Below are 11,310 nucleotides of genomic sequence, written 5' to 3'. Positions count from 1 at the left end.
AGATTTGTTCTGTATACAGAGGAACTGGGAGGGCTTATTAGAAACTTCTCACCAATAAAGTAATGATCTTCTAGTAAATTTTGCATATAATTTTATTAAAATTTTATTTTATTTTAGCATATTAGTTTTGTTACAGTCAATTGGCATTAGCATACGATACAAAAGATTTAATATTACTTGTTGGTTTTTGTGTAAAATAATCAATAATACCTTTGAAAGATTTTTCAAGTTTTTGTGATCTGATAGATTTCCCAGTTTGGTAAGAAGTTTCGAAGCTAACGCATGTCCACAGGCTTAATAGAAAGATAGGCAGAAAAAGTGTATCATGAAGAATGGTTGCATGCAGGGTTTCTTCCACTCACTTGCTATAGATGAGTGATTTTCGGAGTTTTGAATTCGTTAGATGTTGTAATGGGGATTTGTGTTTGTTGGATGCGGGAGGAGATGGGAGGGCCGGTGTTTGACGCATAGAGCCGTCAATTTCGCTTTCAGAGTGTCGCAGTCAGCGGTTTTATGATTCGTGAGCGCCCGCGATTCGTAGAATCGTTGATTGTGACTGCAAGTGGATTTGACGGGTTTTGTGTTTCGGACGCTTGTTTTTGGCCTCTTCTTGTGTCTAACATGTGCAGAGTATCATTATAACGTCTAATGGTTTTGAGATTCCTGGTGGCGTGAAATATATTTGTGAGAATATCTTTTTGAGATTTTAGCAGTCACGTTTTGTTTGTAGTTTATATTTTATTTATTCATGTAATTATCGTAAATAATAGTTATTCAATAATAGATAGTTCATCCATATATTCGTACTTTGACGCGAAGCGCTGTGGATTATGAGATGCTCGATGACCCTGGAGGGATCGATTTTGCTTACTGAGCAGAAAATCATAGATTTAACCCCAAGCTCTTCAACAGCACAATAAATCGCCACCATCATTTGTATATTTGATATTGAACATTAACCTCGGAAACTATTTGCATATCAAGCGAAAACGTAGTCCTGTATTGTCGCGAAGCGTTATGGTTCTGAGATGCTCGATGACCCTGGAGGGATCGTTTTTGCTTACTGAGCAGAAAATTATGGGTTTAATCCCAAGCTCTCCGTCATGACTCTTAAAATTCATTATCACTAAACAAAATTAATATGTTCTTTCGATAGCCGGCTATCGAGAGATTAAATAAACAACAAATAAACAATACATACTTTTGGTTGCATCGCCAACTTGAGGTGAATCCTAACCGAATACCCTACCCAACCCTCCAACTCCGTAGCACTTATGAGGGTGTCGCTAAGTCGGTGGCCTCTCGTTAAGTAAGTACTACATCAACATTTCCTTCCCTATCCCTAGTTATGGTAAAGATGGGCGTGGCCGGGAATAGCGACAGTCATGCTTCTGTTACTCTTGTTTAGATTGAAACCAATGTTTACTCTAGCATTATTCCTGAAAGTAGTCTAACTGAGAATTTCAGAAGAGACGTGAGTGTCGCTAGTATCCAATCTACGAAGTATATCATAACAACGCTAACGCTAATCGAATCGAAGCTGGCAGGGTGTTGCCTCAGATTTCAATGAAATTTTCTGGATGTGTAGACTTTGACTAAATAAGCACTTTTGCATACTCAGTTTTTCCAAAATTTATCTAGACTAACATTTGAGAAGGGCCAAACTTTTTCTGCCGATTTTTTTTTCAAAAAAATATGGAAAAAATGACAACTCCTACAAAAATGTGTTGTATACATGACTTTTAGGAAATTGTCCAAGCTTTCGAAAAAAAATACTGCGAAAAATTCCATTTGAGACCTACATAGAAAAAAAACGATTTTTAAAATTTAAAGTCGATTAAAAAAATGGCCATGTTTGATTTGGATGTAATTTTGCCTCAAGATAGGTAATTATGTTTACTACCATCCGTCCATACATCGCGAGATGGGCACTTTTAAGGAAAAACAGTTTTTCTTACAAAAACTTTTTCATGTCTGAACTGATTTTTTTTTAATTTGCCTTTTTCACACAAAACTAAACCAGTGAAGCTCAAAATCATCTCAGAACCCAATGAAGCTCAATTTGTGATTCAATTTTGTCTAATCGGGCCCTATTACGGGTGTCACTACACGGTGATAAGCAAGTGATACTCAGAATAAGAGCCGTGATTACCGTACAAATCAAATGGGAATCACTTCACCGTGACGACAAGTGACAAGTTTTCACCGTGAAGTGACATCCGGTTTTGGAAAGCAAAAAGTCAGAGCTTTCGAAATATATTACACATTTATGGACTAGTTTCCGTGTTACAATTATTGGTAGACCACTACCCGAGCCACTATCATCATCATCATCATCAATATTCATCAGAGAGAATTTTCATTTCTTTTGACGTAGGACTGAGTCTGTGATTTCTATACACTTTGTGGAAACCGAAAATGGAACATGTAACAACATTATGAAAGATTTTGATCGTTAATAACTCAGCTGCCCCTGGACAAATCAATAATTTTATCACCAATCAATCAGATACATTTCTACGCACCTGTTAATTTTTTTTAAAATGTCACTACTGAAAATTACACGAATGTGCAACTGTTGCTTTGATAATTAAAAGTATCACCGATTGCCTAACACAGATTTCAAAGTTGAATTCCATCCAGTCTTACCAAACGGCGTTTATTCAATCACCGCGTGGTGAGTGGTGGTGTTCTCCAGTACACAACGAAAGGCTCCCGCAAGCAGCTAGCTATCAGCAGCAGTGCCTCTGGCGCGTGGCGTTGAACATAGTTCTCCAGTACACAACGAAAGGCTGCCTGCAAGCAGTGAGCTGTAGCCCACATGAGCATCCATAGAAGGAGGAAGAAGCCTCACTGCTATTGATCAGAATCAGTAGCTCTTCGTGAGTCGCTATGTGTCATTTATGAAAAGCGCGTCACCCTCATTCCAAACAACATACAGCTCACCAGCCTCATCTGTGTTTAACACCCTAACAGTTCAGCATTACTCAACCATCACCAGGCATGGAAAATCATTTGCATTCATTTCATACATTCATTTACATTCATTTGCCTCTAACTTTTTTCATCAACCGCATTCCGCAAAATGATGTATAGAGCTTTTGTAGGTTTTGTTATTAGTTACAACTTTTGCTCATATCTCAAATCTGTATCTCTTATGCATCACGAACTAGAGTGGGCAGAACTTGTTACTGTTTTTCAGTGAATGTAAAATACATTCACTGAAAAACAGTAGTGGCTTCTGTTCGCTCTGGTTCGTCATGCACAAGAGATACGAATTTGACTTGTTAACAAAAGTTGTAGCTAATAACAAAACCTACAAAAGCTTTTACGTCATTTTGCGGAATGCTATTAAAGAAAAAAGTTTAAGGCAAATGAATGTAAATGAATGCACGAAATGAATGTAAATGATTTTCCATGCCTGACCATCACGACAAAACGTTCCTTTTCAGGACCACCGTACATTTGTATAAGAGTATTTTTTTGACATTTGTCAAGGTTATCAATCGGATATCAGTTCCCATATCAATATAGAGCTGGAATTAGGGCGTAACAGCTCCTAAAAATCATCGAGATAAGTCGTTGTTTACAAAAGCTGTTACGCCTAATTCCAGCTCTATCTAGAAATGTTTAAATCTAACATACCATGTACTTTAAGGCAACATTGAGGGTGCGATTTAAAAAAAACCAATGTCGGTCGCGGCATGAAAGTGGTCTGATTTTGATCCAGGGACGATGGATTTTAATTCTTAATACGCCAATCGCGCAAATGCTTTTCATGTAATTTGTACGTGAATATTTAATGAAAATAATGGGAAGTATATATAGAAGCAGTCAATATTATGCAATTTTATCGAGAAGAGATAAATTTCACGTGTTTAAATTAATACTTATATCTACTCAAAAATTGTTAAATATTGACTAATTGATTATTATAAGGTAGAAACGTGTATGAGTTTTTTTTTTTTATTTCTGACAAGATATTAACACCTGTTTGCAGACCTTAAATGCTGATGCCACCGTCTGAAATTATAAAACTTGAAAAAAAAACTACATATAATAATAAATAAAAGAATCTAATTACCGTCCAACATTTGCAGGAAGCGCTGAGGAATTTTGAATCTTTGAAGAGTTCTTCCACCACAAACGTTTGTGTCCCTGAAAATCACGTAAATCTCGTTTTACGGAAATATCGAATTTCCAAACACACAAACACAAATACACTAAATCTGTTTACGTGAATATACAGTAAATTTCACCAACATTTTTAGTGGACATGACGTGTAATGCAGGTCAAAGTTACAAACGTCACGTAACATTTGAGATTTTCTAAATACAAATCAGCTACGTGATATTTCACGTAAATCGGACGTGAAGATTTTTTAGAGTGTATGGTTGTGCCAGGTTGGTTATTGCACATTTCTACACTCAAAATAATCCACACGTCAATGCTACGTGAAAACATACGTGGCTTTTTTCCATCGCACTTTTCACGTAGCACTCACGTGGATCATAGGTAGTACAGAATGAACTAATGAACTCTCATCCCACTGGAATTTCACGTAATAGCTACGTGACTTCTCCCGTATCTTTTACGGAGTGTTTAGGTAGAACCTAGATGATAATCCAGTAAATTTTATCAAAAAATTCTGTGGCAAGCACGTTGTTTTGCGTTGATTTTTACCTTTTGTTTTTTTTATATAATCTGATTGATTCACAGTCAATTATTACAATGATTGCATTATTTTCCAATTCGTATGTTCCTAACTAAAATACATAATTGGAAAATAATGCAAAATATATAAAATAATAATATATATTATATAATATATCAAATTTTATTACAAACTACAAACTAGCTTCTACAGGATTAACATTGGAACTATTTTTAACTCGAAAATACATTTTAGACTGATCACCGATTTTATGTACTGATACTGGAGAACTATCAAATAACTCAATTTTTAGCACATTTACTACAGATAAAGATCTTGTAACTTCATACGCCAGAAAATTTTTGATCAGTCGTAATTCTGAGCAAATCGACAAAATCGTCTCCACATTCTATTCAAATCAAAAAAGACACATCAATATAAGATTCAATCTCACATTAAACCGTTCTTACCATCAAATATTTCTAAGAAATGTTGCGTGATGCTTAAATGAACTAGCAGCTCTTGCAGTTTGTTTTCAACATGCGCTATTTTGCTTATTCTTCATACACAGAATGAACGCGGAATGCAGCTGTCAAAATGAATTTAAAAAAGTACGTGATTTTCACGTAAGACAGATGGGGCAACTGCAGTAAAAGTAACTGGCGCTTCATTTCATATACAACCAAAGTCCGATGATAGTTACCTTTGTCAGATAAACTGGAATAAAAAAGCATTTTTTGGAATCTACGTGATTTTTCACGTAGAATTGACGTGTGGATTATTTTGAGTGTAGTATGAGGGTGATTACAGTTTGCTCAAAAGTTTCTCGTTTTTGTCAGGGCGGGATTATCATACAGAAACCTGTTTATTTGATTTTGTGTGGGGTTTCGGGCGTGGGTGGATTGGCATATGGGTGATCAGTTCGCGTTTAACTTTCAACGTTAGCAGTTCAGCTAACAGTAGGTGATGGAAAGTGGACGCAGTCCTTTTATGCTCTTCTGAGGTCCCTCTAGTTGGAGGCGGAGCAGCTAGAGTGTGTTTCGTGGTTGATGGGGGCTTACGCTGCTATGTGAGGAACGAAAGGCGAGAGTGCTGTTTCGGTTAAAGAAGTAGCGGCAGCATATCTATGGGAGCTATTCGAAATCATCGTTATGTCATGAATTCCTTTGCAACATCGGGTGAGATCTTTCCTTTATTTTTCATTTAACTTTAATTCCATTATTATATGAAACATTAAATGCTGGGGACTGGACGGTCCACCAGGGCACCCGATTGAAGCGAAATGGATGGGGAGAGTGGAAATGCCAACTGCCTGTCTTTAACATTTCGGGAAAAGAGGGCGGGCTCTTCTTCCCACTCATTGGGACATCCTCCTGTTGGATGGTGGTTGTATGATCCTGTTGCTGCAAGGAGATTCTCATTTATCCCGTGGATGCTCGTTGACGATGCTGCCCACGGATTCACCCAAGCCGTTTTTGGCCCTTCATACAATAGCAGGTTGAGTACAATTAAAGGTACAAGTCGAACAGCGAGGATAGTCCAAACTCTACCGACAGTTGTCTTGCTGCAGTGGAGTGGTAGTTCCATATCATATCATATCATGGACGGGTATATGGGTGATACTATTAAGTTTTCGTTATGATAAAGTTGAAACATTGAGAAATGTATCGGTTCAGTTTTAGAAGTACTTCACTTCGTAACCAATGAACCATTCTAATGGCCCACATTACCGTGCAGCCGCCGTAGGTTGGCAGGGTTCAGCATGGGTTAGTTTGATGTGTATAAAGTAATATCAGTTAAAACTGTATGTTTTGGCTTTATCTCTATTATTTGGTGTTACCTAGCAGATAATCATGTTGGTGTTCGCTCATTCAAAGGATAAATGGGATAAATATCGAGCTCTCCATAGTTGGGCGTTGTAGAGCTTGTGGTACTTGGATAACATTTTATGTGAGTATTTAAGTAACCATATAATCACAAAATAATTTTAAATGTATGTTCAGAGTGAGACAATATCACTGAGTACGATATGGTTAGATGAAACTATTACTTTAAAAAAATAATCCTGGTTGTATTTCTTTTTTGTTTGAATGTAAACTATTTGATATTAGGTACTAACCATATCAAATCCACAGACAAACAGACATAGCACTCGCAAGATGTTCATCGAACAAGCATTTATCGGTCAATTTAAAAGTATCTTAGTTGATAGTACAGCTGTGGCGCGCATAGTCAATTCCCTTGCGTTTGACGTTTCCACACTACCGCCATCTGTTCAGCGTACTACCCACCACAGTGTACTCAACAGATGGCGGTAATGTTTTTAAGGACGATGTTTTACAGTGAGAAATATTCAATGTGTTATGTCTGTTTGTCTGTGTCAAATCTATGATGCACCGAGCGTTCCTTTCGGGATGTGAACCTGAAGAAGAAGAAGCGTGAGTGGTACCATAGAGCCTCTTTTCGGAACTAGTGTATTGTTAATAGACCTGGTCTAAAGGGTGTCCACGATGAAATTGCCACACTATGAAATTGCTCTAACTTTTTAACCGTTGGGTAGAATTTAATGAAAATTTGGGTGGATTTAGTTCATAGTGCATTATTTACATCCTGCAAGTTTTAAAGTCCTGTGATCAAAACTCGCGGAAATGGAGTCGAAAGAACAGCTCGTGCGTGATAAAATCTTGCGCATTCATCACGAGAACAAGGATCTCTCGCATCGTTCCATCGCTAAAACGTTGGGAATCGCGAATTCCACGGTGTTGCGAGTGATTAAGCGGTTTGAGGAACGGTTGACCACCGATCGGAAGCCCAGAAGTGAAGGAAAAAGTATTCCGTACAACACCAAAAATCACATCCGCGTAGTTGGGGCCTTCAACCGAAATCCGAACGCCTCCGTTAGGGATGTGGCTAAGAAGCTGCACCTAAGCCGAAGTTTTGTCCAGAAGACCAAAACTAAGGCTGGGCTTCGAACGTTCAAGGTATAAAAGGCCCCTAATCGCGACGAGAAGCAGAACAAGTCCGCCAAAACCCGTGCCAGGAAGTTGTACCTCAACATGCTGACGAAAGTTGAATGCTGCATCATGGACGACGAAACATATGTGAAGGCCGACTTCAAACAGATCCCCGGCAACCTGTTTTTCACGGCCAAGGATAAGTTCAGCGTTCCGGAGCATGTCCGCACTCAGAAGATGTCCAAATTTGCGAAGAAATTCCTGGTTTGGCAAGCCATCTGCACGTGCGGGAAGCGGAGTGCACCTTTCGTGACCCAGGACACGATGAACGGACAGGTGTACATAAAAGAGTGCCTCCAGAAGCGGCTGCTTCCTCTCCTGAAGGCCCACAACGTCCCAACAATCTTCTGGCCGGATTTGGCCTCATGCCACTACTCCAAGGACGTGCTGAAGTGGTATGCGGACAATAAGGTCAATTTCGTGCCGAAAATGTTCAACCCTCCCAACACTCCGGAGCTCCGTCCCATCGAGAAGTACTGGGCGATTATGAAGCAGCACCTTCTTAAACGACCTAAGGTAGTGAAGATAGTCGAGGAACTGAAGAAAGTATGGGTTTACATGCAAAAAACGGTTGATTCACAGGTTGTGCAGAATCTTATGGCCGGCGTTAAGGCCAAGGTGCGGGCATTTGCGTATGGACTGTAAATAAAATACGAGTAAAATGGTAAAATGAAGTTTGATAGTTATTTCTCAATCCCTGAAAATTTGATGGCAATCGGATGAAAACTCGAATTTTGCGAATCAATTTTGTGTGTGGCAATTTCATCGTGGACACCCTTTACGATTCAAGGTTGGCTTCTGTGATGATTGGTATCACATAAAAGATAAATCTTCATAAAAATGACAATAATCATAACTAGATGAAATGCAAATTCATATGATAGATAACTGGATCAACGATATTTTAACATGCGCATTCAATCTCGACGACTTTTAATTCTGCATGTCAACACCTTTGACTCTCCTTGCTCATATCCTTCACATGCATCTACTCTTCTATGTTAATAATCTTAGCCCTCATTTATTTTTGGCAGATTTCAATCGACTCGCATATTTTTGTAGCTTCTGATTATTTGATTATTATATTACATATTATTACTATATATAAACAATTCGGAATGAGGAGGGCACCCAATTGAAGCGATTTGGATAGGGAGAGTGAAAATGTCAACTCCCTGTTGCTAACATTTCGTGGATAAAAGGTGGGCTCTTCCCATCATTCATTGGGGCATCTTTCTGTTGGATGGCTTGTTTTCTGACCAATTGGCTGATCAAGTTGTTGGAAAGAAATTGTTAACTGTCCCATGGAAATGAATAGGCGAATTGCATATCAATTCATCCATTCGTTTTTGGCCCTTTATACAGCGATTTGCTGGTGGCAATCAGAGGTTATTAAGCTTGATCAAGTTCGGACTAGTTTCCGTGTTACAATTAGTGGTAGACCACTATCATCATCATCATCAATATTCATCAGAGAAAATTTTCATTTCTTTTTAATAATGGAATCCTGACTCTTTTTCCAATAGGGCCTGTGTAGAAAAGCGCTAATGAAGTAAACATAAATACACTGCAAAAACGGCTTTATTCAATTTGAAATTGTACTGGACCACTCTTCATGGGTTAGAGGTCCATATGTGGTCCATGCACTAGTATATATCTGAGGACAGTGATAGCTGATGGGGTCGCGTTGCCAAAAACGGGTAGGCACGCATATGGAATTTTTTTAATTACTGGGTAATCAGGGAATGTGGTTTTCTTCATTGAGTCGACACCCTGACAAATTCATGAATTGGCTGGCATACAGGTAAAACTCTTAATGATTAAAATTGTGATAGGTGGAAGTGCTTTTAGAATACCAAGTTGAGAGCAGGCAACGCTCGCGTAAGAAGTGTCAAAAACGAGGAAGAAGACTAAGCAGTTTAGGAGGGGGAGCCTAGGACAGTCCCTGATAATTAATATTACTTGCAAGAAACGAGGTACTGCCACAACATACTACGATAGGCACCTTCAAAAGCATTGATTTACATTGTCTTGCGATAGTCCTTAGGCGAACAGGTCGTTTGTTGTAAACAGCACACATTGTGACATTACGGAACATGTGCATCTGTAACCAGTACGCATGAGCACTGTACAGCAAACCCGGTGAGAAGCACCGCTGCCATGCCAACCGCATATCCGCCTATAGAGGAAGGAGTGAATAAATGCTTGCGAAAAGGGATCCGGAATTCATAATAAATATTACAGAGTAGGGTGACTTCAATGATGAATCACCATAGCGATCGGATAAACAGTCGGGGAAAAGATTTCAACAAACTTGGTTGACGTTGGGACGTGAATGGTGGATATTTTTGTTCAAGTTTGAAGATTTTTTTAATCACTATACAGGTAATGTTCGGTAGAGAATTGAAAGAAATACGGTGGCCAACATTGGTGTGAACTCATTATAGGCAGTGCAACGGTTGCCGGAACGCGATGGATGACCAACCGAAAGCGGAAGGTGAAGCGGATAAGAAGATTGTTCACGTCTACCCCCTGGTGAAGGTATGATTGATAGTCGTTTAGCTTTCTTGTCACACATTTTAGAGCATTGTTGATTGCTGCACGCTTGAATTTCAATTGTGTATTTATCCTGGACCAGTTTTCCGATATGAATGACGATGTCCGGGCCGAGGCGATAGAACTGAGCATTACAGCGTGTGAGAAATACGCACAAAACTACGAGGTAATAGTCCTTTCTGTTTTCCCCTTTTTGTTAAATCGATCAAAATTCCTATTAACTCAATTGATTTTTTTTTTCAACGAAATCCTTATCCCACGACCACACAAATCTAAACCAATCAGCACGCAGCCAAGGCAATCAAGGAATTGATGGACAAAAAATTTGGCACTTTTTGGCACGTGGTCGTCGGTGAAGGATTCGGTTACGAAGTGTCCTACGAAACCAAGAACATCCTGTACCTGTTCTTCGGCGGTAATTTGGCCATCGTGCTGTGGAAATGTTCGTAGTAGGTGTCGGTGACGTCCAGATGACAAAAACCGTAAAGATGATTGGAAAGTTGGAATTGTAATAAAATGATAGATTTTTTTTGCTGTACATAAACCATCGATTGCAGTCTCATTGATAAGATAAGGATGTACAAATTATGTGTAAATGAAATTGCTGAGTGTGTAGCACTGAGCAAGAAATGGATCCCTGAAGCTCTCTATCGAACTAAAGCTCGATAAACGTATGGAGAAAGTGAGGCCTTTAGGTATCCATTTCAACTTTGTACAAATTGGTGTACATATGTGTACATTGTCTCAACTTTAAATCGTATATAATGGCTTTAACAAACAATATTTAGCTGAAAAAAAATACTTTGGAATTATCAAAACTAAAGTTTGGTGAGGCCATCGACGACAAAAAGTTCCTGTTCTTTTTATTTATGCAATGTAAATATAATCTTCATTTCTCGCGTTCTGCAATGCTGTTCTACTCAAATCAGGAACAAACAGCGTCATTTTCAGGCAGTGTATAGAAATCATAAATATTTGCACTTCAGAATCTGTATCTACCTAAATCTACCCAAACGATGCAAAAGGTCCAAAGGTCCAATGTTACATTGATTGATTCTTCTCATCGACTTTTTGTCCTGGCGACA

The 11,310-nt window shown here is 38.7% G+C and overlaps 1 protein-coding gene across 1 annotated transcript; it reads left to right on the top strand.

Moving 5' to 3' along the window:
- Nucleotides 1-10,041: 10,041 nt before the first annotated feature.
- On the top strand, nt 10,042-10,680 carry LOC135714326 (dynein axonemal light chain 4). Its single transcript, XM_065237657.1, has 3 exons — nt 10,042-10,210; nt 10,308-10,391; nt 10,511-10,680. The coding sequence occupies exons 1-3, from the start codon at nt 10,142-10,144 to the stop codon at nt 10,673-10,675; spliced, it is 318 nt and encodes a 105-aa protein (XP_065093729.1). The 5' UTR covers nt 10,042-10,141; the 3' UTR covers nt 10,676-10,680.
- The last annotated feature ends 630 nt before the right edge of the window (nt 10,681-11,310 follow it).

This window comes from Ochlerotatus camptorhynchus, unplaced genomic scaffold, assembly GCF_037179485.1.
Source record: "Ochlerotatus camptorhynchus isolate MF236.1 unplaced genomic scaffold, CSIRO-AGI_Acam_v1.1 ptg000639l, whole genome shotgun sequence".
In the NCBI taxonomy this organism is placed as follows: Eukaryota; Metazoa; Arthropoda; class Insecta; order Diptera; family Culicidae; genus Ochlerotatus; species Ochlerotatus camptorhynchus.
This window is presented reverse-complemented; position numbering and strand designations above follow the sequence as displayed.

Bases quoted from the DNA above. Each gene is read 5' to 3' on its own strand.
- LOC135714326 (XM_065237657.1), top strand. From the start codon at position 10,142: ATGGATGACCAACCGAAAGCGGAAGGTGAAGCGGATAAGAAGATTGTT. The intron at 10,211-10,307 runs GTATGATTGATA...ATCCTGGACCAG, and splicing joins ACGTCTACCCCCTGGTGAAG to TTTTCCGATATGAATGACGA. The intron at 10,392-10,510 runs GTAATAGTCCTT...TAAACCAATCAG, and splicing joins AATACGCACAAAACTACGAG to CACGCAGCCAAGGCAATCAA.